Source organism: Chinchilla lanigera, unplaced genomic scaffold (genome assembly GCF_000276665.1).
Source record: "Chinchilla lanigera isolate Chin_1 unplaced genomic scaffold, ChiLan1.0 scaffold00044, whole genome shotgun sequence".
Taxonomy (NCBI): Eukaryota; Metazoa; Chordata; class Mammalia; order Rodentia; family Chinchillidae; genus Chinchilla; species Chinchilla lanigera.
In genome coordinates this window covers 15,846,119-15,872,664 of record NW_004955445.1, presented here as the reverse complement: position 1 = coordinate 15,872,664, position 26,546 = coordinate 15,846,119, and the positions used below count along the sequence as shown (strand labels likewise).

The 26,546-nt window shown below is 36.7% G+C and overlaps 1 protein-coding gene and 1 pseudogene across 1 annotated transcript in view; one reads left to right on the top strand and one right to left on the bottom strand.

Annotated features, from left to right (window-relative positions):
* Top1 (topoisomerase (DNA) I) overlaps window positions 1-26,546 on the top strand; it is an 88,769-nt gene that overhangs the window by 50,121 nt on the left and 12,102 nt on the right. Inside the window, exons 8-13 of the mRNA XM_005392521.2 lie at window positions 3,622-3,728; window positions 12,824-12,939; window positions 17,188-17,309; window positions 18,226-18,348; window positions 19,951-20,138; window positions 20,409-20,553. Of these exons, the coding sequence (XP_005392578.1) occupies window positions 3,622-3,728; window positions 12,824-12,939; window positions 17,188-17,309; window positions 18,226-18,348; window positions 19,951-20,138; window positions 20,409-20,553 (801 nt within the window). The remainder of the gene's footprint in view (window positions 1-3,621; window positions 3,729-12,823; window positions 12,940-17,187; window positions 17,310-18,225; window positions 18,349-19,950; window positions 20,139-20,408; window positions 20,554-26,546) is intronic.
* Window positions 10,059-10,892, bottom strand: LOC102005191 (annotated as a pseudogene).

Below are 26,546 nucleotides of genomic sequence, written 5' to 3'. Positions count from 1 at the left end.
GTGTCCAAGTTTGAAAGCAGATGATCTTTAGGAATTTATTGGTTATAGTAATAACATTTGAAAAAACTTTAACAGACAAGTGATTACTGTGGCATTGTTCATGTTATAACCTCTTTGAGATTATAATGAGTAGTATGTTAACCAGTGATTCTGCTCTTCGTTTTCCTTGGCTTTTATCTGTAATTGTGTTGCCAACTGATGTTTTTAGTGAAATTATGCTATCTTCAAATTAACAAAATGTTCATTAAAAACATTTTCACTTTAACCTTGAGAATTTTCCCTAAGAATTTTTTTTAGTGTTTTCTTACATCTAACAACTAGCATGCTCTTCACTTACTTTGAGTAAACATCCTTGAAGTCCTTTAATGGGTACCTCCTTAGACATAAGATGAAATACAGGCTCTGAACCACAATTCTTTTCAGTCTGGTCCCTACGCTTTGTGCCTCACTTTGACTTTTTCCTCTTGAGCTCATCTTGTTTCAGCCATACTGGCCTCCTTTGTTTATTTATTTTCATACCAGATTTTTCTGTGTTTAACAGCTTTATATAGCTTTTCCTTCTATTTTTTTTTTTTTGTTTGTTTGTTTTGGTACTGGGAATCGAATTGAGGACCGTGCACTTGCCAGGCAGGCGCTTGTGCCGCTGAGCTATACCCTTGGCCCCTTTTGCTTCTGTCTGGAACATACATGTTTCTCCTACTCCTGGCTTCTAACTTTTCTTAAAATCTTAGGCTCCAATACTTTTATTCAGTACTGGTAGATTTAAGGTAAAATAGAATATTTCTTCCTTTTCTCATTTTTAATTTCTTATGCTAAAATGTTGTTAGCAAGTAATTCAAGAAAATATGTCAGAAATTTGTAGGTGTCTTAAGCTTACACTCTCATAAGAAATGGGAGGATTGCATGAGATCTTAGTTCTTATTCTGTTTGAGGTTAGTCACTGTTGTGGGAAAAATGAGTTCACAGGTGCAAAGTGATAGGTTGGAGTACCAGCAGTAAAGATAGTGATGGTAAAGGCAGTGAGCCTTACGATTGTGATTTACTATAGTAGTAAGAATAATATTAGTGTTCACTAATGTAACAGTTGCTTACTTTTTGCCACACATTATTGTAAATGCTTTGTGTGGGTATCATTTCATTTAATCCTTTACAGCAACCATAGTTATATCCCTACAATTATCCTGATTTGGTAGATGGCACAAATTGAGGTATAGAGAGGTTCGATCAATAGCCTGAGGTCATATGGCTACTAACTAGTAAAGCCAGATATGATCACATGTAGTCTGATTCCAAACCCAATACACTAACTCATGTTATTCTGTCTCCTAGGGGACTGGGCTTATCCTTTAACTCTATAAAGTGAAGTAAGAAAGATCTCTAATGAAATCAGAGTAGAATATTAATAATTTAGAGGACCTGTAAATAATCAGGTCCTAAATTTAGAAAATTGAACTTTTTGGGAATTAGTCTGTTCTTGCAGAGCATAACCAGTCATTCCATTTTTATGTAATCAGTACAGACTAATTAAAAGAAATATAAAATTTGAACTCTGCATGCATTGTGTTGACTTTATATGTTTAATATTGTTTATGTAAAATAATACCATTTCTCAGTGTTTGTTAAACTATTTGGAAAAGTGCATGGTTAACTTCATGTTTTATTCTGTTTAGCAACCCTCCCCCAAAGAAAAAAAAATTCAGGCTTAAGGGCTGTGAATATACAGTCTTACTGTGTCAGGGAGCTCAGGTGGTAGAATCCATCGTTAAACTTCACTTGCAGGCTATGGTGACTTTCTTTTTGCTGTTAGTTTCTGGGAGTTGTTCTTAAGTCTCTGGGTGACTGATTAACACAATTTAAGCCTTGAAAACATACAGTGTAACTAGTAATTTCCTAATGGGAACATCTGGATGACTTTTTACAGAGGCTGCTCAGAGAATATCTTAGCTGAAAAACATTCACCTTTCCTGTGGAGTGTTGCAGCCTAAATAGTAAATATTACTTACTATTAAAGTGCTCCTCTAGTAACTTCTCCCAAACATGCTTAACATGTTTATATTCCCCATATCTGATACTACAGCTTCTTGCTTATAGACCTGGGGTTCATCCCCCATCTTGATTGCCATTCCATCATGTAGTCCAGGGGTCCCCGTGAGTCACATTTTATTACTTTTCTCACAACATCTCATCATGGTCAATAATAGTTACAGGACTTTGATCAATGACAAACCTGTGTTTCAGAGTTTCCTTGGTTATAATCCAAAGAAGATCACACAAAACTGTGTAGACAGTTCTTCCTAGATGTATCATTTTGGTTCAGAAGCACCTTCCATTGCTGTGGAAGGCTACACAGTGAATTCAGGCCAGCTTGAACTACATAGTGAGACACTGTCTGAAAAACAAAGCAAAACAAAAAAGTTTTGTTTAAAGTCATACTTAAATTATGTTGAGTTGGTAAAACAAAGTAAAATATTCTCTGAAAGAGTTCAGATTCTGTTGAGTGGTACCTCCACCTGATGAATATCCTATTTTTGTCTGGGCATGTGTCTAGAAATTTATCTTCCGGTATCAGTGAAGTACACTTATATAGAATTGATGCTGTTTTTAATGTACCAATTTGATTAATTCATACATGTTCCTAGGCCAAAAAAGACCCATTAAGAAATAGCACTTTTAAGAATCAGTATTCATTTTTGGACCTCCCAAATACCTACCTGTTATTAATGTCTTTGTGTATAAGAAACAGCAGAGATAGAAAGTATTTCTTTCTGAATCAGTTGGTAATTTCCTTTAGGATTCAATATTAAATGTCAAATGTGTGGCCTCCTTTACCCATTATTTGATAATTATATTTGAAGAGGTTAAAGTTGAATAAATTTAAAAATGAGGAAAATGCACTTAGGATTACTTTCTATAACAGTGTTTTCCCAAACTCTTTTGAGGTTTTTAGAAAAATAGTTTCCCAGGTTCTTCCCTTGAAGAATGATTTGTTTTGTTTTGTTTTTGAGACAGGGTCTCACTGTGTATTTCAGGCTGGCCATGAACTCACTGGGTAGCTGAGGCTGGCCTCAGACTCAGGGTGATGTGTCTGCCTCAGACTCTCTTGGTCTGGGGTTACAAGTGTGTGCCACCAGGCGTAGTCTGAAGAATGTTTTTAACCAGTCTCATACATAATCATTTGTCAGGGAATTTTAGAAAACTGCTCCATTGTTTACTACCAGTAAATTTTTATTTATCTATCAAATGAAGGGTTGGACGTCTGATCCTCTTTCAGTTCTAATATTCTTGGAAGTGTGGCCATTTTCACTGTACTGATTTTGGCTATCCAAAAACAGGGAATATCTTTCCATTTTTCCAATATCCTCTTTGATCTTTTTCAGAGTACTGTAGTTTTCAACGTAAAAGATACTTTCATTTCCTTGGCTAGATTAACTCCTAAATATTTTCATTTTTCTTGGTGCTATTTTAAAAGGTGTTATTTCCTTAATTTCTCTCTTCCAGTTCTAATATTTTATGATTACAGTTTTTCTTCCTAATGGCTCCCAGAAAACCATTAGGAAGTCTGATCACTTCTCTGGAAGTGTGATCAGTCATTAAGTGCTTTCTCACCCTGTTTCTTTGTAGGATGGTAAACTGAAAAAACCCAAGAATAAAGATAAAGATAAAAAACTTCCTGAGCCAGATAACAAGAAAAAGAAGCCGAAGAAAGAAGAGGAACAGAAATGGAAATGGTAACATCTAGCAGTGGGTTAAAATGCCAGCACTTTCACTGTACAACCTTATTAAGCAAGACATCGGGAAAAATTCAAGAATCTCTAGGATAACATCTAAAATAAAAGAAACCTTTATCTCTAAATGTACTGGTTCTCAAAACTAGGTTCTGTCCATCATCCAGAACAGATTGTAGAAGTAGCTTATGTGTAGATGGGAGTTTAGCATATGAAGAAAGTACAGATGCATTCATTCATTCATTTATTTATTCCATTTAAATTATTTTTTAGCTTGTACATAAAAACAAAAATAGTACATTTCTGTGGGGCCATGTGATGTTTTGATAGAATGTACTACATATCTGCCTTCTTAACTTGCAGTGTCCTTTCTTCTAACTTTGTAAAATGTACACTTCGTTATTGGTATTGCCAATGCATTTAAAATAATAGGGAAGGATGAGTTAATTTGTAAGTCATGTTGAAAAAACTGCCTATTTTTTAACAACAGAAACCACTTCAGTAAAACCTAAGTGAATATTTGTGTAATTTTACAGCTCTTTTGATGATCTTTTAAAATTTGATGCATCAAAATTGAAAAATTTTGTATGGCAGAGTTTCATGAAACTGTGAAAGGAACGGTTTATAAAAAAATGGTTACTAGATACTGCAACTTCACAAGAAATCAGACATGGAAAGGACAATAATAAGTGACATCTTTTTGTTTAATTCCTCTTAGATTGGGAATGATAAGTGGAAGTATCTAAGGTTGTGACTATGAGAAACAGGCATTCTCCTTCCCTCTTTGAGTGAAGATTCAGATAGGTTTTATGAAGGGCAGTTTAAGATGTTCAAGATAGGGCCATACTTCATGTCTTGCTGCTGGGCAGTTTGAACCACTGGTGGTATATATGTGACCATCCCATCAAGCAGCTTTTTAATTTTATTAGAGAAAGACCAGTAAAAGTGATTAGATCAGTTTCTACCAGCAGTGGTACAAGCCACCCGATGGAATAGTCATGCATGTACCATTGGTGGAACAAGCCAGCGGAACAAGTTAACAATGAGCAATTACAGGTTACTTTTATGAAGCGTGTTTAGGTGGAGAGCTTTTATTTTCTGCTTCAAAATTTCTGAAATAGGCATCTATGTGCCATTCCATCCTCTCCATCTGCATACTCAGTATTGAATCCAGGGCCTGTATCTGCTAAGGAAATGCTCTACTAAAGAACTACATGCCCACCCCTTAATGTTATTTTGAGACAGGGTCTTGCTAATTTACCCAAGGCTGACCTTGAACTTGTGATCCTCCTGCTTCAGTCTCCCGAGTAGCTGGGATTACAGGCATGTGTCCTCCGGCCCAGCTAAACGTGTCTTTAATGATTGTTTTTCATATTGTGTACTATACCAGTCACATGATTTGTATTTGTTATTAAAGAAACAAAAGGTTACAAACGTTTCTGAGTTAGAAAAAAAAAAGTGAAGGTCCTCTTTACCTCTGTTTTCTCCGTTCCTATTTTTCTTTCTAGCCTCTGTAGTTTGGTATGTGGCTTTCAGACTCACGTATGCGTTTACTCTGACTTTCATAATTTAGAACTGTGATGTTCCCAGGACTTACTAGGAAGGGGAAGGAGCAGGGAGGGGATTGGCGTAGCAGAGCAGAAATAGGCCACACAGCCATGATGTGCTATATGAATGACATGTGGGTGTTACATCTGGGGTTAAAAGAGTGTAGAAAAAGGTCACAGGGTAGAAGAATGCTATACCTTTCCAGAGGTCAGTTAAAAACCAAAAGTATATGTGGTTTTTTTCCTTCCTTCCTTCCTTATTTCCTTCCTTCCTTCCTGTCTCTCTTTCTGTATCTTTCTTTCTTTTTCGAAACTAACCAAGTTTTCAGTGATCTCTCCCAGAAATTGTTCATAGAGTAATAAAAGGATTTTATGACTGAAATAAAATGGTTTTTTAAAATAAAAGTGGTTGTGTAAATTAGGTGTTATTGCTGGGAGTCCTAGAATGGTAAGTTAGTAATAAATCAGACTATTGCATCTCTTATTCTGTAGTGGTCCTTGATAAGTGTTTTTTGGATTTCTTCATCATTAGGAGCTTTGCTGTCTCGCCTCTTCTTTTGGAACTTTGATTCTTGTTGGGCCTAAGACTCTTCCTAGTCCAGCCTGTGTGTATAGAAGTAGATACCCTTGATGGGTTTAGTAACCTAATTTTGCTTTCATAGTTCAAATTATTATCAATGTTGCCACACTTTAATTCTGAGATATGGCTTTGGAGTTTTTTCCTACATCAGTTGCCATTTAATTTACTCATTTTTATTAATTATGTATTTTTTGTTAGTACATGTTTGTAGTACATAATGTTTACATTTATCGTGGGGAGTTTGTATATGTATATAACTTAATTCCTTGTCCCTTTTCCTTCCTTCCCATCCCTCCCTGATACCTCTTAACTCTTGGTCCTCTTTCCATTTAATAAATGCGGGTGAGGCAGTGGGGAAAAAGGAACCCTTCTGCATTGTTGGTAGGAATGGAAACTAGCACAGCCAGTATGGAGATTCCTCAAAGAAATAAAAATAGAAATTCCATTTGACCCAGCTATACCTCTTCTAGGTGTCTTCCTGAAGGAGTTAAAGTGATCATATTACTGTGATACACCCATACCCATGTTTATTAGCAGCACAATTGATAATAGCTAAATTTTGGAAACTGTCTATATACCCATTAAGAGATGAATGGATTAAGAAGAAAGGTGGTATTTCTATACAATGGAATACTACTCTATCATAAAGAAGAATACATTTGAGGCATTTATAGGTAAATGGCTACATCCTGAAAACAGCTTACATGAAGTAAGTCAGACACACAAGCTTAAATATTATAGTTTCCCTTATAAAAGAAAACCAAAACACAAAGAGCAAAATAAAGGATAGATAATAGTAATTAGGGAGATTTTTTTCAAATGGGAAGGGAAACAAATGATGGCATGGAGAGGGAAGGAAAGGGAAAAGATTTAAAGAAAAAGAAATAGAGATTTTTTTTTTTTTTTTCCTTTTTTTTTTTTTTTTTTGGTCTTTTTGAGACAGGGTCTCGCTATGCAGTTCAGGCTGGCCTTGAGCTTGCTTTGTAGCCTAGGCTGGCCTCAAACTTGCAATGATCCTCCTGCCTCAGCCTCCCAAGTGCTGGGATTATAGGCATGAGCCACCACACCCAGCCCTAGGAAATAGAGCTTTTCAAATGGCTTTAATTTATCTTGTTTTGGTTTAAAAATGAGCTGGCTAGTTTGCCCTTGGTTTTTTTGTTTGTTTGTTTTGAGGCAGGATCTCAATATGTAGCCCAGGCTGGCCTCGAACTTGCAGTGATCCTCCTGCCTCAGCCTCTTGAGTGTTGGGATTACAGGCCTGCGCCACCATACCCAGCTGTGGCTAGTCTTTAAAGATAGTTGATTTGGGTTGAGTGCTACTATTCTACAGCTTTGCTTTTCTCAAGTTTCGGATGTTCAACTTTATGCATTCCTCTCAGGCACAGTGCCTAATGGCAGGCAGATGTAAGTTTTTAGAAATACAGAATAGGACAGAGTAGCTTTCTAACCAATGACTGTAGGGTTCCCATTGTAGTGTGTAAATACTTTATGTAAATACTTCCATTTTTTAGTATTCCTCTCGCTATCATTAAACGTTACCAGTTTGTCAGATGTGCAGTTCTTTTTAACTTTATTCAAAATATGCAGATAGGTTCATACTCACCAAAAACAGAACTTACTCTGGTCCGCATTGTCTTTGGTGATGGTGGGGATGGGAAAATGCTGCCAAATCGCCCTGGATTTTGTTGTTGTTTCATCATATTTCTCCTTTGAAACTCTGTTTCAAGTGGTATCACTATACTTATACTTAGATTCATCCAAGAAAATCTGTTTAACCTACATGACCCTACTTTTTAAAACTGTTAACCATTTTTAACTGTACACTGGGTTTTAGCAGTAAGGGTTTCAGTTAAGTCCATTTTTGTGTCAGGGCTGACCTGCTGGAACCTAAGTCCTGATTCTAAGCAAGTGATTCTTGGCAAGTAAGCTTACAAACTGAGGCACTTATTGCTGGCACTAGGTCTGACTAAATGGAATTTCAAGTGTCTTAGCAAAGGGAATATGTGCTAAGAGTTAGGAGTATAATGTAAGGAATTACTGTTGAAAGACATGAATCATGAAAACCATCTAAGATAATGGTGAGAAACTCAACAAATACAGATGATTGATACTCTCCTCAAATCAGAAACTGCTCTTAATTTGAGAGATTAGCTTTCAGAAAGCTGTGTGTAGTATGTGACCTTTATTTCAGAATGTTAAAAAAGTGCAAGAAATTTTGTGTAATGTGAGGTGCTTGTTAACTTAAGGGAATTTGATTTCAAAAAGTATGTGGAATTTACTTTATATTTTATAAACATTTCCAACATTTTTCCACCTTCCCTGTTTCAAGCAGATTTCTTTGTAAAATTGATACCTAAGTTGAATTTGTAATACAAGCCATCATAGGCATTTTGTTGTTTAGTATATGCTGTTCTTAATTTTGGCAGGGGAGAGGTGGGTGTAAGCACTAATAGGTGGCCTAAAAGGCCAACCCTGTATGATTTTATTCAGTCAGTACTGGTTGTCAGTCCAACATCAGTATATTGGAGGTTATGCTCTGTATTTCTCCTTAAACTGAGGCTTAGTGTTTAGTGAGTCATTGCATCTCCTGATTTGTTTAAATGGTAAATTGCTATAGGTTTTCAATGTAAACCATGTTTGAAATTGGAAGAATTATAAAAACAGTTTGAAGTCTTAATTTAGTTGAAGAGAAAAATGGAGTCAAGTCCTGTGATTAGCAAAATACAGCATTTTGATTCAGTTCTATCTGTTGTGACCACTACAATAGTTATACTTCTTGCAAATACTCTTACAGTATATGCATGCATACATAATTACTCTCACTTAGAGAGTACTGGTAGACTTTGGGTCTGAGTGGGTTCCTGCATCTAAGTCTCTTCGTTAATGACTAACAGAAAAATTCTGCCAACTTGATATCTATAAAGTGATAAGTTGATAGAAGATTTTAAATGCACCTTCCAGGCTAAGATGTTACCAAAGATATTTTTAAAAAATTATTTTTAGCTGGGCATAGTGGCTCATGCCTGTAATCCCAGCACTCAGGATGCTGACGTTGGAAGATCATCACAAGTTTGAGACCAGCCTGGGCTTCAAAGTGAGCTCAAGGCCAGCCTGAATGGCATAGTGAGACCCTCCCTGAAAAAGAAAATACATATTTTTGAAGAATTATTTAAATGTCTATTTAAAATACACAAAGTTACCATCTTCATATTCTAAGTGTACAGTTGAGTGGCATAAAGTATCAGTATATATTCATGTTGCTGTGCAACCATGACTACCACCAGTTCATTTCCAGAACTCCTTTTGTTTTGTAAACCAAAACTTTATACTCTACTCTCTCAGTTCCCTTCATGCCCCAGCTCCTAGTAACCACCATTCTACTTGCTGTCTTTTACAAATGTCTTAGTTATCCCCGTTGCTGAGACAAAATACCTAACACCCAAAGTTAAAAGGAGGAAAGGTTTATTTAGCTCACAGTTTGTATAGGTTTCAGTCCATAATTGGCTGGCTTCAAGGCAAGGTGGCATGGTAGAGGGGCATTGCAGTGGAAAAATAGTTCATGGTGTGCAGAATTGGCGGGCATCATAGCAAGCAAGGGAACCAACAAGTGACCATAGCAGCTTCTTTCTACTTCTCTTTATATTTTTATCTAGGCTACCAGGATTAGGATGGTGCCACTCCAATCAGTAGCCTGATTTAGTAATCACACACCCTTAATCCCAGCATCAGGCACACTATAGATGAAGCCACCTCAGAGAAAATCCCCACCTATGACCACATGAGGCTTTGAGGGGACATCTAGATATAAGCCATAACAATGAATTTGTCTGTTCTATGTACCTCACATAAGTGGAATCATACAGTATTTGTACATTTTTTTTTCTTTCATCCTTCACAAGTTTTTATATGCATATATGTTATATACAAATGTATTTTTACCTTTCAAAAATAATACATTCACACACGACTGACTTAGTAATCTTTTTCTCATTTTTTATAGCTGGAAACTTTTCTCTTTTACAAATGAGTAAAGTTCTCCTATTAAAAGAAGTAAGGGAGAGGGGAGGGAAGGAAAGGGGATGTAAAAAGAATTGAGATGTGTGATGTTCAAGCACCAACTCCCCACAAGGAATATCGTCATTCTGCACTGAAAACATGTACTAAGAAAAATTTTTAAAAACATAAAGACTTGTAGATTGGTTCAAAATAAAATAAACAGTGAGATGCAGATAACAAAAGATACCTCTAAAAGCACTAAAAATAACAGGCTAAAAGTAGAAAGATGAACAAAGATATATTAGGAAAATGGTAATAAAAAGGAAAGCTATATGGCAATGCTAATATCAAATAACACAGAAATCAAACTACATTAAATAGGGATAAGGATGGTTTCGATTAACCTTCCAATGCATCACTATCAGTTTGTTTCTTACTCGCCTTATCTCATCTATTTCATTGACTTCTCTAAACTTATCGTCATTGCTTTAATGTCTGTTGTGTATATCTTCCTTAAATTCCTCCAGTGATTGAATCAACCTCTCTCTAAAAGTTTCTTCTGCTTTTTCCTCTTCTTTGGGTTCTTTCTCCTCCTCTGGTTTTTCCTCAGTTTTTGGTTCTTCCTCACATTTTGGCTTATTCTCATTTTCTGTTTTTTCTTCCATTTTTTGGCAGGGTTTCATCTCTTGTCTGCTTTCCCTTCCTTCCTTCTTCTGTTCTTCTCTCCTGCGTATTCAGTTACTTCTATATGAATGCAGTTACTTTGAATGCAGTTACTTCTAGCACCAGTTGGGTCAGTTTCTAACTCCTAATTGTTTTGCGTTGGGCGGTGCTAAGAAGAGATCTGTAAAATTCTGATAAATTGACTTCTTTCACTGGCCTGGGGCACAGCCGCGTGCACTGCCAAAAGAAGCTGGTACCCACGCAGGATCAAGGACCAGACTGTTTGTACATTTTTGGTTGGATTCATTCACTTAACAGAACATTCTCCAGATTCATCTGTGTTGTAGCATCTGTCAGAATTTGTTTCCTTCTTATGGCTGATACTCCACTGTATGTCTGTACTACATTTTATTTATCTTAGGTTGTTTCTGTTTTAACTTACAGGGGGTGCTGCGAATATTTGAGTATCTGGTTTCAATTTTTTGAGGTTTTTTTTTTGTAGGGTTGGGATTGCTAAGGTCATGTGGTGATTCTGTGTTTAACTTTTTGAGAAACTGCCCTGCTGCTTGCCATGACTGTATTGTTTCTACCACTGTGCACAGGATTCCAGTTTCTCCATGTCCCAGCCAACACTTGCTATTTTCTGTTTTGTTGACATCTTGAATACTGTCTCATTGTGGTTTGACTTGCATTTCCCTAGTGATTAATGGTGTTGAGCATTTTTTCAGGTTCTTACTGTTCATTTGTGTCTCCTCTTAGAGAAATTTCATTTAAGTTCTTTGCCTATTTTTTAAAAGTTAGTTACTTTTTAACCTTGGGTTGTGTGCCTTCTTCCTGCTTACTGGAGGTTGAACCCAGGGCCGTGTATATATGTTAGGCAAGTGCTGTACCACTGAGCTGTGTATGTCCCCAGCCCTTTTTAGGTTTTTTGTCTTGAGACAGGGTCTCACTAAGTTGGTCATACTGACCTTGAAGTTGTGATTCTCCTGCCTCAGCTTCCTGTTTTTCTTTGGAAGAAATGGGTCTCATTGTATTGTCCAGGCTGTCTTTGAACTCCTGAGCTCAAGCGCTATTCAGTACTTAGCCTCCCAAGTACCTGAGATTATAGGCATGTATAGACCTTGGTTTCATAGTACTATTGTTATAGCATATATATATAATTTTTATTAGATGTTTAAAATATTGGGCTAGGAATGAGTGAATAGAAACAATTGCCTTCAAAAGAATTGCATAGGATTGTAGGTCTTAATATAGATAAAAATATTGAATAATAAAATCTGTTAAGTTCTAAATATTGTATATATAAGATAAATCTGATAATTCTTCAAAAAAATATAATGGTGGTGAGAAAGTCTGCCATTTCAGAGAAAACAAGACTTTGGACACCTACTCATGTGTTGCCCTGTATAATTGCAAATGGAATTGTGATCATGTTGAATGTCATGAATCACTGGGAAATTTTTGATCAAAGAGTATTAGAGTAATACTGGGAAATTATCCATTTTGTTAGATACTAGTATTTATTAAAGTTATGTGGGAGAACATGTAGTGACACTAGGTTGAAGTATATTGTGAAGTATCACATCTTCATTTAACTTTGAGATGGTTCACCAAATACAAAATTTAGCAAAATACTAGCAGTCGTTTGTGTATAGGTGGTAGGTTCACTGTATTATTGATTTTCTTTGTATGCTTGATCATTTTTTAAATACAAAGTTTTTTTAAAAAGTTGTTCCTCTTAAGCTAAGGTTTAGATTTATTTGTCAGTGTCTCCTAGATAGTAGATAACCTGTAAGTATCTTAAACGCAGTGTGCCCCAGTTGAATCATCATTTTCTGTGGTTTTTTGGGGGGGAGGGGGTTGTTACATTATGCACTTTCTCATAGCATTGTTCTCCCCTGTACCTTGACCTGGTATCTCTATTCTCTGCAGATCTTTTCCTATACAGCAACAGCATAAATAATGCCCCTGTCATGTATACCATTGTGACATACTGTCCCAGCATTGTGGTAGAATAGCTTTCCATTTCCATATCCTTCATGTGTTGCTAAGATCATTGAGTGATGATCTTTAATATCCAGTATCTTTGAGCTGAACTGTTAAATTGGATTTTCCCTCCATTCATATGACCATTCCACCTAACCCTGTGACTGCTGGCTTTTTCAAAGTGAAAGACACTAGTTATTTTGATCCAGCCTTGAAGGAGTACCAGTCAGTTGAGCAGATAGTTATTTTAGCATTTAACAAGTGGTGAGCTCTATATTAGGCAAGACAGATAATCACTAAATGAGGTTGTGCCTTGTCTTTAAAAGGTGGGAAGAAGAACGCTATCCTGAAGGCATCAAGTGGAAATTCCTAGAACATAAAGGTCCTGTATTTGCTCCACCGTATGAGCCTCTTCCAGAAAGTGTCAAGTTTTACTATGATGGTGAGTTGTTTAAAGGTTGTCTAATTCTTGGCCATGAAAACAGACTGCTTCTATTTAAGGATAGAAAATGAGGAAGACTCCTTAACTCTTTAACTGTTAACTCTTAAAGGCCCATTTGCTGCTGATAAAGTGCCATGAGAAAGGGATTGCTAGTGTCTTACCCACATAATCCAAAAACAGATCCACCTACTTGACTGTCTTAGTTATCTCCCTCATTGCTGGGATACCCAAGACAAAGAGGAGAGATTTACTTTGGCCTGTGTTTTGATCTGTTGTCAGCTGACTGCAAGGCAGTACAGCATGGCAGAGGTGAATGGTGGAAGAGCACTGTTCATGTCATGTCTGCCAGGAAAGAGAGAGAATGAAGGGAGGAGTTGAGAGGGACATACATCCTTCCAGGCCATGCCCCCGTGACCCACCTCCAACCAGGCTTCACTGCCCAACATCACACTTAGTTGTAAACTCATCAGTGGAGTTAATCCACTGGTATCACACCCTCAGGACCCACACACCTCCCAAAAGCCCTGCCTCTGAGCACATAAGGCTTTCCAGGAACATCTAGATACAGACTGTAACAACAGCTCATGACCCATGGTCCACAGCTGAAGGTTTTTTACTGAACTTCATATTTAGGGGGACTACTCTGTGCAGTAGAGTTATTACAAAAGCCTTACTAGAATGGTAGTATTTATTTTAGTTATGATAGTGCAATACAAGCTGCTTACGACTAGAAATAGTATTTGGTGAAGAATTAGTGTGCCATCAGCATCTCATTAGGGCAGATAGAATGTGTCATTCACTCTACATAGTGCAACCCTATGCCTTGCCATAGGTACAGTCAGTCCCCGACTTATGAACATATGAGTTGTGAACTTTCAGAGGTGTACTGTATAAGACTCACTTTGTTGGATTACAAACGAATCCACTTCATGAACATACTCCCAGGACAGAACTCATTCGTAAGTTGGGGACTTACTACATAGTCAAGACTGATGAGCTGCTTTAAAGAAATGCCCTCTTTGGGTCTCCTAGAACCCTTGGACTTGTCTGTTAATGCTCATTGGTATTTCTATCCATAGGTTGAAGGATTTGAGAGTAGCCTTTGTTCTATTTTTTGTTGGCATTGTAGTAGTTTATAAATGGTAATGTTTGTCTGATTTTCCTCATTCCAAGACTTCTATCCAGAAATGACCAGACAGTTGTTTCTCAAACTCTTATGTGCTTTTAAGATTTACCAGAATGGATCTGCACCCATTTAATAGGTTGTGAGGTGGGATTGGGTGATTCTGAATTAAGTAGTCTACTAACCAAATGTTGAGAAACATTGGGCAGCAAAACTATCGATATATTAGTGACAAACACTGAAGAGCTCTGGTGCACCTTGTGTCTATAAATGGTGGCCTTATGGCCACAGATGCTTCAAGGTTTAGGTAGGTCTAGGTAGAAATCTGGATGTTACAAATATAAAAATTTGGGGGTGCTAATGTCCACACCAAGTGAAAGTTTGGTTCATGCCCCAGCTTACTAAAAATGCTATGTAAAACTACCTTCATGCTATGTATATGAAGTTTACATGAAACAAAGAAATTTCATATTTAGACTTGGGTACCATCATTTACATCTCATGTTATATACAAATGTTCAAAGATCTGGGAGGGAAAAGCCCAAATCCTAAACTTCTTGTTCTACACATTTTGGATAAGGGATGCTCAACCTATGGCTTACACTGAAAGGCTAGTGTGTAGTTGAGTACCAAACTTGGAAGCCAGCATTTATTTTTTAAAAAGATGTATTTGTTGAATGTGCCTGTGGTCAGACATGAAGACCCAACCATTTATAGTATTTCTGACTTAGTAACTGATCTTAGGAAGTTTGCAGCAAAACAAGATCCTTACAGTATCAGTGACAAATCCTTATCTTAGATAAGCAGTTTGGTGTAAACCAGAGAGTATAGAACAGAGCTCCTCCACATTGGTTCATTCCTGGAGACTCTTACATAGTACTTAAAGCCTAAGTTCCTGATAAAAGAGAAAGTGCCTAGGACCTTGAAGAAGAACTGTATAAAAGTGGATATTCTGTAACCCTAGTATGGACTCACTAAGAGATTTACAAGCTCAACTGGAAAAGCCTCTCCTTGAGAGTCCAAATAATAGGTGCAAATGCCAGATCTCTTATTTTGGGGGTTTCTTTTACTTTACAAAATACGAAGCTAGGGACTGGTCATCATGGACCTTTTCCTCTATTACTGCTTTGTTCCCCGGGATAAGAGCTCCAGCTCCAGGGCTCTAGCATTTTTTCACTTGATGTTCCCTTGAGTTTCTTCTCTTTTACTGTGCAAACTCCCTCTCTGCTGTAAGTCCAAGAATATTTGACTTAGTAGTCCAGACTGATAAATGTAAGTGCTGCCCACTGTCTTGAGAGGAGAATTCTCAGATTTCCTTTCAAACCTGCCAGGAAGGTGGGGCTTGCTGAAACAGTGAATTGCTGCCTCTAAGGACGTTCAGTTTCAGCTCTGACTCAGCAGTTTCCTTTTCCTGGAGCTCTGCCTTTTCCACAAAGTACTACCATTGCCAGGAACTTTCAAATCATCATCCTCCCCCTACCCTGCAGCAGGGAGCTGTTACTTCATTTTTTTCATAGCTCATTTAGAAAAAAATGAGTCACAACTGCTTCTTCTGGGGAAGAATTCAATAAAATAGCCCCCAAAGTCTTTTTTCTTTCCCAAACAACTGTTGATACTTAGTTTATACCAAACATACTGGAGAACAGTTGCCATTTGTTCAGTTCATTAATTTTATTGTTAAGTAATATATTTTCCTTTATATTTGGAAGCATGTTACAATTTTTACTGGCAGCTCTTGTTCAGGCCTGAATCAGAGGAGTGGTAGAAAAGACCTAAAACCCTCTAAAGCTAGCTTATCCTCCTCAGTGTTTTCCTTACAAAGCAGAAGCTTGAGGGCAGTTGAGAAAGGGAAGCTGCGGCGCCACCTGTTGGCCTTTTTAATTAGGACTTCCAAGAAGGTTCTGTCTGTAGTTTCAATTTTGTTGGTAATTACCTACATTCCTTGTTAGAGATGGTAACTTTCCAAGTATCATGAGATGAAATGTTTTATGAATTTTGTAATGAATGGATTCTTGTTCAAGTTTTAGATTTCTATAAGGAATGAATTCTTTCATTGAATGATTACTATGTATGTAATGGTAAGGCAGAATTATATTTAACCTCATTTAAAAGATAGCTAAATGCCATTTTTATGTCATGGCTTGGTTCTAGATCATGGTACAGAATTGTGTTTTCAAAGAAAAAAATGAAAATTGACCATAATATGCTTTAAGTATTCTCTGGAAAGTAGATTAAACTCCCAAATACTGTCCTTTCCTTTTATTGTTCTCTTAATTAAGATTTTCTTTATAGGTTAGCTGCTTTTGTTGTGAAGTATCAGGGCTCTTTTACAGCTGCTTTTGCAGAAACACTTGCCTGCTGTCAGGAATCCCAGTCATCCTGGTGGATGAATCCTATTCTTAAAAGGCAATACCATACTACCCATATTTCCGAGCCACACATTTCTAAATCTAGTGTAGAGTTTATGATTCATTAGATCCAGAACTGGTCCCACAATACTATACTTCCAACTCGCTCCCTCGTGGTCCTGAGGCTTTTGGCCTACAGATCACCCTCTGGTGTGTAGGAAGGTCGTAGGCTTTTCATATGAGAAATCTGGGCTTCCTGCTGTGAATTTTTTTTTTAAATTTTATATTTCACCCACCTAACTTTGAAGAAAAAAGATGCCTATTTCTTTTCCCTACAATTCCTTTTTTCCGCTCCCTGCCTATCCCTTCTTCCCCTTCTTGAACAGAAGCTGCTTAGCTTAGCAGTGGCAGGAGTCCCTCTGAGGATTTGGTTTTTAAAAACCATTGAAGAGGTATAAAGGACCCCGCTTGCTGAAAGGAAAAGGAAGAGTGGCTGGGCCTTCCCTAGGTCATCCTTGTCCTGAGCAGGCACCTGGGAACAATTAACTGGCATAGTCTCCAATGACCCAGGTAAATATCTGCTGAAGAGAAGGAGAATTTATTCAAGTAGATATAAATCAGTATGTTGTCTTCTTTGTTATTGTTTTAACTGTGTGTCACCAGACTTATGTATACCTTGGGAAGGTAACCTATTATTAAATAGATCTCGAGTACTCAGTATTTATACTTAGAACATCAATAGTATATCTCACTTTTTTGAACCACTTTCTCCTCTAGGTAAAGTCATGAAGCTGAGCCCCAAAGCAGAAGAAATAGCTACATTCTTTGCAAAAATGCTCGATCATGAATATACTACTAAGGAAATATTTAGGAAAAATTTCTTTAAAGATTGGAGAAAGGTATTGTAGCCAATATATTAATATCATAAAAGCTTGCAAAAATATTGAATCAAATACCAAGTATAAACTATAATTTTACAAATAAAATCTCTGACGTAAAATACAGTTTTATGAATTATATTAGAAATTGTTTAAGGGCTGGGAATGTAGCTCAGTGGTCAAGTGCTTACCTAGCATGCGCAGGGATCTGAATTCAATTCCCAATTCTGGAAGGAAAGAGTTACTATATTATATGAAGTTTCTGTCCAACAAGAATACTTGTATATCTTTCCTCTCAGTTATCATAAGACTACAGGAAGGGGTTCATCAGATTAGGACTAACTGAAAACCTCAACTCCAGTTGAACGAAGGAAATTTGTCTCTGTAAGACTGCCTTCTCTCTGCTGTTGCAAAGAGATGTTAATCTGACATTTCATTCTGTCTTGATTCTTGCCCATTTGCTTTATATAATTTTTGCTCGTGAGATCATATATGCTAGGTGAGTTTTTAAAAATCTCATTGTCAATTTGAATAATATGGATCAAGGCTACACTAAAATTTACCTCCTGAGCTAGCTCTAAAAATCAGATTTAGTAAGTGTGTAGAGTGGAGGTAATGCTTCTAAAAGATGAGCTTATAATCTTGTTACTAAAATACATATTTGTGTTGTCTCTCAAACTGGTATTCCTGGGGATTTGTGGCAGTTTACCAAGGAACCCAAGAGATTACATTAAGAGTAATTTTTGTCAATGATAAGTCTTTTAAACATTTTTATGTTAATATATTTTGTTAAAGAACAAGATCACTAAATTTAGATTTACCTCTCCATGTACTTTTGACTGAAAAAAAATGGTGCTTTGCTATAATTGCAAGGAAACCTGAGGACCTATTAGTGTGTTTATAGTCTTCTTCTGTCTCTCTTTTTTCTTTTAACTAGGAAATGACAAATGAAGAGAAGAATACTATCACCAACCTAAGCAAATGTGATTTTACTCAGATGAGCCAGTATTTCAAAGCCCAGTCGGAAGCCCGAAAACAGATGAGCAAAGAAGAAAAATTGGTACTACAGGATTTATTAAACCTCTAGACAATTACAAAAGAGTGATTATTCATCTGATGTACTTCTTGGTCTTTATGATATGACTTCAGTAATTTTACATCGTTCTATGCTAAAGATTTAGGAATTGCAGACTAATAAAGTCTAGATTTTCTTAAGAGTTTTACTTAGACTTAAAATTGTGAATAAGTACTTTCTTTTTTCAGTCACTCACTATGAGAACCTGGTCTTTCCCTGACCTAAAAACCAGTTAGCAACTCCACTAACAAAGTATTTAAGGATGGGCAGACCTGTCCCACAGTGGCTACTGGATGCTAAGAGTTCAAGATAAATGAAATCGTACTGGCCATTTGCCTCCCTATTCTTTGAATCTCTTTTACTCTGGAATCTAGCCACACTTAGCCATCTCCTTCTCCCAGTCTTGGCCATTCTTTGCTGAAGCTCATATTTTTTTTCACAGGCTGCCTGTTTTTGTAAATAATTTTAATGGGAACACAAACCACATTCACTGTAGCTGCTTTTATGCAGCAGTGGCAGAGATGAGTGGCTGAAAAAACAGACTAAATGCCCGCTCCCCTGATCTGGTAGAATCCAGGCTAGAATTTATTCGGTGTCTTGTAGTTTCAGTACTTGAAAGAACTTTTTTGGATTTTTGAGACCCAGGGTCATCCAGCTAGCCTCAAACTCATGGCATTCCTCCTGCTTCAGCCTCCAGAGTGCTACAGTTACAGGTGTGCACTACCATGCGCGGCCAAAGAACTTTTGTGTTTATATAATTTAGGCTATTTAATATTTGCTTTAGGCCAAACTTTAAAATGTTAACTAAGTTATCATAAGAATAACTATCAGACTTTTCAGTCTCAGGTTACTCTTATCCCTGGTTTTCCAAATTAATGAAATATATTATTTATTTTAGGCATGCTTTTAAACTTAAAAACCACTTTAGAGCTTTGTTCTTAGAATAGTCATCCAGATATAGAAGCGCTTATAAACATCTTGATAGAGCTCCTGTCAAAGGCGCCAGTGGCCAACAAGTTCAGAGTTTTTTCCACCCACAAGGAAGCAGGACTTAGTCATCAAATTAACATGTGTAAGATGGAGAAGAGTTGATAGAATGAGGAAGCTGAAAATACCCTTCTACCTCTTTCTTGGTATATATAGCAAAGGTCACTAAGTGTGAAGTGTGTAAATATCCATATACCTAGGAAAGAATCAAGGCAGCTTGGCTGGGTTTAAAAACGTATGTGAAGTGCTGTTCAGTTAAATAGTTCTAGAGCTATTCTCTTTCAGAAACTATTCTTCAGCCATTTTACATTACACACAGAAATGGTGTGAAGTTTTAAGTTACACTTAGAAATACCACACAACGTCCATAAGGCAACATCCTTTAATATGAAAATCAATTTTGAATCTGTAGCTGGAGTCAGTTCTTCTAGATAGGCCTTTTAGGAGATTTTGTTTTATGTAGGTTAGAGGTTTTCTTTCTCTGAATTCACTTTGTGATGATTGTTAGACTTCATCTTGACCTGTTCTCCCACAAGAGATAAAAATAGGTAGAGAACAGCAGTGTCAGTCTATTTTGAGTACTTCCTTGCTATATTCCAGAAAATCAAAGAGGAAAACGAAAAATTACTAAAAGAATATGGCTTCTGTATTATGGATAACCACAGAGAGAGGATTGCTAACTTCAAGATAGAGCCCCCGGGACTATTCCGTGGCCGGGGCAACCACCCCAAGATGGGCATGCTGAAGCGGAGGATCCTGCCTGAGGACATCATCATAAACTGCAGCAAGTGAGTACAGCCCTTCCCAGGCAGGTGCAGGTAGGGCTTCTGCCTTGCTGGATGTGAGTTCTGTCTCCTAGGTACAGAGGGCTGCCTGGAAAGGAGATGTTTAGGAGCAGCATTGTGTTTCTGTGGACAGGTCTTCATGTACTTTTTGGCGTTGACTAGGGAGAAGAAAATATGGAAACACATGCTCAGCAGATGGGTCTACTTGGGGTCAACAAAGGAGAAATTACTTCTTACTTGTTTCCCTTCCCTCCCACTTGGATATTTCCGCAGAGATGCCAAGGTTCCTTCTCCTCCTCCAGGACATAAGTGGAAAGAGGTCAGGCATGACAACAAAGTAACTTGGCTGGTCTCCTGGACAGAGAATATCCAAGGTTCCATTAAATACATCATGTTGAATCCTAGTTCACGAATCAAGGTAAAGATAGCTAAGGGCTGCAGCCAGTCACTACTGGCTGCTAATCTCTTTCTGTTGAAATGTAATGTTCTTGCTATCTAAACTGACATTTAAAATTCTCCTCACTGAAAGGTGGCAATTAGTTTTCTGGCTAACATCAGATATCTTTCCTAGGATGTATTGGTTTTGTTTTTTTTCTTGACATTGTAATATTATTCATTCATTAATTCACAGACTGAGATCCTACTATGCGCCAGATACAGTGTATGTGTGGCGTTAGGAAATGTGTTGGTAAATAGGACAGATGCAGTTCCTGCTTTCATGGTGCCTGTTTACTGCCTAGTGATGAGAAAGTGATAAAGAGTGTGGTAAACATGCTGGTTTCTTCTGCAGCTCTTCTTCTTCCTCATCTTTCTTGGTTCAGAAAAAGAAAACGTAATTTCTCTGAATCCAGAAAGGAAGGATAAAATATAGTCTTAAATACCCCCTCTGGCTTCATAAGGTCTCGTCCTAGGTAAGTTCTATCAGAACCAAATGAGATAATATAAGCAAAAGTACACCATGAGCTATATTATATGCCCATGTATGGTTTCTTACTAATAGATTACTGAAAGGAGAAACTGTCTTGGCCTCTTGTTAGACAGCTGTCTTGTGCTTTGAAGAGTCCCAAAGACTTCCTTCCCCTAATATATAGTGTGGAAATGTGAGCAATCTAGAAGAGCTAAATGTCACAAAAACACAGCCGAAGAATTAGTTCTATATAGACTCACTATTTTACATTCAGGACACTTGAGACTAAAGATCTTGATCTTGGTTCATAGGGCCTTAATGTTTGTTGAAATCTGGAAACCTGGAACCTTGTACAGATAATTCTGTTAACCTGAAGCAAATTCATGTGCTGATTATTATTACACAGTTTTGGAAGTTTTCCTGACCCATTTTCTTTGTGTCTTTTGAAATTTACTTGTAAACCCTTCTCACTAGGAGGTTTTGGAGGAGGGTGTCCATGTATCATTACCTTTTTTCCTCCTCTGTCTGTTTATTCCATTTCTGTCTTACAAGGAATGTGTTTAAACCAGCTCAATCTAAGGTAATACAGCTCCTGGTTTTAGTTTTCCTCAAGTATATTTATGTACCTAAGTAGTATGTAATACTGTTTTACCAATTTTAATTAGATGTTGTTAATATCACTGTACAGCTTGTCTATTTCAGTCAGCTTTGGTTTTGAAACTTCATTATCTTGTAATGCACTTTTTTAAAAATGGCCTCTTGTTTTATAGCCTCTGATAAAAACAAAGCTGGTATTAAATGTTTTCTTTACCTATTTGGGTAGAGATAATCTCTTAATGATTCTGTACTAGATATTTCCAAATTGTTCTGAAATATTTAAATATATATCTCCCCCAGTAATAACAGTGTGCATAAGATGTTTTTTTTTTCCATATCCTTACTAACATTTCTGTAGTTTTGTCTCTTATATTTGGGTCCTTGATCCACTAGAATATATTTTGTGTGTGTAATATGAAATTGACATCTAATATATTTTTCTAAATTAATAGCCATTTGCCCTAGAACTATTTGGTTGTATTAACCCTCATCATACATCAAATTCCTACATGCATGTCAGTCATTTCTGGATTCTCTGTCTAATTGGTCTCACTGTGTTAACTACTATGGCTGTATAATGTTTTAACTTTTAAGTAGGATCAGTGTCTTTCATCTCGTTCAAAATTGTCTTCACTGTAATGACTCTGCTGTTTCATAGTAATGTTTATTTAATTTACTTATTTATACATTTACTTTTTTGTGGTATTGAAGTCAAACATAGGGCCTTGCTATGCTAGACAAATGCTCAAACTGCTGAGCTCTACACCTCCAGCCTTCATTGATTTTAAGTTAAATTTAATAAATTCTAATGAGAACTGTTGAAATGTTTTATCAAAATTTGAATTAAATTTAGATTAATAGGGCAAAAATACTGAGAGTGATACTAAGTCTTCTAATCCATGAACATCTAATACCTCTCCATTAATTCATATCTTTGGGTGTATCTTCCAAATAGGATTTTGTTTCTTCTCTCATAGAGGTTTTATACATTTTAAAAACCTATTTCTTAGGGACCTTGTTTTTCCTACTACTGGGGATTGTACCCAGGGTCTTTACAGAGAACTACATCCCCAGCTCCTTTTTTATTATTTTATTTTGAAATGGGTCTTGGTAAGTTACCCAGACTAACTTCAAACTTGTAGGCCTCCCAGAGTGAGCCCTTCCTGTTTTTATACCTAATGTGCGTGAGTATTTTTTCTGTTACATTTCTGTTGCTTCCTAGTAGAACAGTAATGCTCTTAACTTTTGAATACTGCAAGAGTTGATCAGGGTTGCTGAACTTTCATTAGCTCTAAAGGTGATTCTCTTGGGATTCTATGTAAATATTTAAATTACCTATAAGTAAAAAACATTTGAAATTTTTCAGTTACAGTTCTTATACTTCATATTTCTTTTGCCCACGTTTTACTTTTGATTTTAAACATAATTGTCCATAAAAACTCTCTCCCCATTCAACAATGATCACAGTCACATATTTCATTAATTTTTATGAATTCATTATTTCTTGTATCTCCTACCTTTTGAATATTCTTTTATTGAAATACCTTAATGTTTGTTTAGTGAAGATCAGCAATGGCAAATACTTAACTTTGCTTACCTGAATATTTATTTTCATCCTAACTCATAACCCCCAACAAACGTATCTTCACCATTTCCTGGACTATGGTATGTGTTTGAGAGCTACAGTAACATACACTGTAGGTGCTGAAGTCATTCACATCTTTTTGTGCATGTTCATCCTGGTTTCTTCTGCTTTTCTGCCCATGATTTATATTATATAGAAATTAGATGAGTATTTCCAGTCCCTTTCTCTCCCACTTTGTATCACAGTGCCCATAGAATCTAAAATAGCATTATAAAAACATTCTGCCTTCTGGGATCTATAATTTTAGCCACGGAAACTCAGATCCCAGATAAGCTAGGAGCATACAAAAGACCATAAAAATAAGATCCTCCAGACCAGCCTTAACTTTATGAGTAGAATTTATTACCTTGAGTTTTCTTTTAAATGAAGTACAGCAAAATTTAGGATCAATATTGACATTATATTCACTCTTACTAAGACATTCTCAATGTCAAGTGTAAACATCTGCCCTTTTTATATTAAGAACTTCTGTAAGATTTTAAAAATACACGTGCCTACAGCTTTTCAAAGGTAGCACTTGTGGATGAAATATCATTACAAACTTTCAGTCTGATTTTGGTTTTATTTTAAAAAGAAAAGAAGACATACTGTAGTCTTTCCTTGCTTTTTTTTCTTTTTGGTCCAAGGAATTGAACTCAGGACCTTATGCTTGCCAGGCAGATGCTTGTGCTTCTGAACTATATCCCCGGGCCTGTAATCCTCTCTTTTTTGCAGTTAGCTGACCACCATTTCAGTTACCTATGGTTAACCAGCATAGTGTTTGTGTTCAAGTAACCCTTAATTTCTTTAATAATGGCCCTAAAGTGCTCTGATACTGGCAATTTTATCATAAATTGTTCAGTTTTATTAGTATTGTTAACTTTTTACCATGCCTAATTTATATATCAAACATTATCCTAGGGATATTTGTATAGCAGAAACAATATATAGAGTTTAGTACTACCTACAGTTTCAGGAACCCATTCAGGCTCTTGCACCCTGCCCCGTGCACATGCACATAAGAGAGATCTATTGTGTGTTTATAAAAAATACAATATTCTGAGCCTGGCTTCTTAGTATAAGATGGGTGTAGTAGTATACACCCTAGTCCTCTGGAAGGCTGAAACAGGAGGATTTCAGCTTCAAGCCCAGCCTGGTCAATAGCAGCTAAGTGGAACCCTATGTCAAAAAAGTAATGGCAGGGATGTAACTCACTTGTAAAGGCTTCAAGTTCATTCTCCAGTGTAGCAAAAAGTCTTAAATCAATTTATTGAAGATGAATATAGACTTTATGAAAGTTAAAACATTACAAAGTTTCTAGATGTTATTATGGTATAATATATTATGACCCTAGATGATATTTCTTCAAACACAGAAAGCACTAATAGGAAAACAGACAATTGAGTAAAGTTGGTTTTATTCATATTAAAAGCTTATGTTCAACAAAAGACACTATTAGGAAAATAAATATCCAAGACACAGACTGGGAAGAAATATTTGCAACATGTGTAGAACATGAAAATATTTACAAAATGAATTCCTATAAATCTGTAGTGCAAAATCCTCATTAAAAAGAACAAAAGACTTGGAACAAAAACTTTACAAAATAATGTATGAGAATGGCAAATAAGCACAAGGGGTGTTCAACTTTATTAGTTATTAGTGGTGCAAAGATGTAAATTATGATGAGACATTAATTCCAGTTGTAGTTATTTTTACTCAAGTGAAGTGAAAGAGTACATCCACAAAAACACTTCCACAAAAATGCTCATAGCCCTGGCAAGTGCAGGGGTCCTGGGTTTGATTCCCGGTACCTGCCCTCCACCCCCAAAAAAGTTACAAAAAGTGCTCATAGCAGCATGATAGTCTTAGGAGTTCAAGCCTGGATGTACGGCAGGAGAATAAACACAGTGTGGAATAGTCATAGATGCACAAGTCAATACAGTATGATCCTTTTCTTTCTTTTTTTCTTTTTTCTTGAGACAGGGTCTCACTATGCAGTTCAGGCTAGCCTTGCACTCGCTTTGTAACCCAGGCTGATCTCAAACTCACAACAATCCTCTCACCTCAGCCTCCCGAGCACTGGGATTACAGGCATGAGCCACCACGCCCAGCTTGATTCTTTCTATATAATACTGTAGACTATGCAGAACTAATTTATGATGATAGAAATCAGATTAAGGGATCAGTGGTTGGTTGCTATAAAATTTATCTGGAATGATAGAAAATTTTTCTATCTTGATGGGAGTGTAAATTAGAGGAGGTATGAATTGCCAGAACTTACCAAACTGTCTGCTTATACAGTGTAAAATTTTAAAGTTAAAAAAATTATTCAAAATGAAAGATGAATGAATAGCTTAGGGTTTTAAATAAAGATAAGTATTGGAAGAATATACTTAGACTACTGATATTTGAAAAAGTACTTACATTTAGAATATAGAAAGAATCCTACAAATAATAAAAACACAAACATATTTTAAAATAGGCATGTGTAGAAAGCTTTTTTGGAGCTGGGCATGGTGGCACAGGCCTGTAATCCCAGCATGTGGGGAGGCTGAGGCAGAAAGATCTTAAGTTTGAGCCCTGCCTTAGTGACTTAGTGAGACCCTGTCGAAAAATAAAAGAAAGGGATGTGATATAGCTTACTTTAAAGGCCATGTGTTTAAATTCCAATACAAACAGACCTGAAATGCTTTTGATGAGATCTTGCCTGAAAGACTTTGATTGATTTTTTGCTTATTTATTGAAATAGTCCAAGAAAGGGTTGTTCAAGTGCTGTGTTACTATATGGGCTCTGTTCAGAGCCACTTAAAACAAGAGAGACAAATGCACTTCTTGGAGGCCACCCTTTTGCTACACCTAGGTAGGATAGCTTCTGCTTCTACCCTATCCTAGTGTGCTTATTTGAGAGAACTTGGACCTTTGTTCCAGAAGCCCAGCCAACCCTGTAAAGAAAAGCTGGATTAGTGGGTACCCTATGTTAGTGAATGACTTGGGTTTTTCTAAACCTTGTTTCCCTGACTCCTTCGTTACATTTTGGTGTCTGAGGAACCGAGCAAATGTAACCCAGGCAAACTCTGAGACAAGTTTTGTTGGGTTTGTGTATATATTGGGGTGAGGTCACTCCTGACTGGATTCTGTACTTGCATGAGCCCTTCAGGTTCAGTTTTTTCCTGTGAATAAATGTATAAGAACAGTTGTCATAGAGATTCATTACTGACTTCTATGTGAAGACCTCTCATCATACTTTTTCACCCTCTTAAATGTCAAAATATAAAAATCT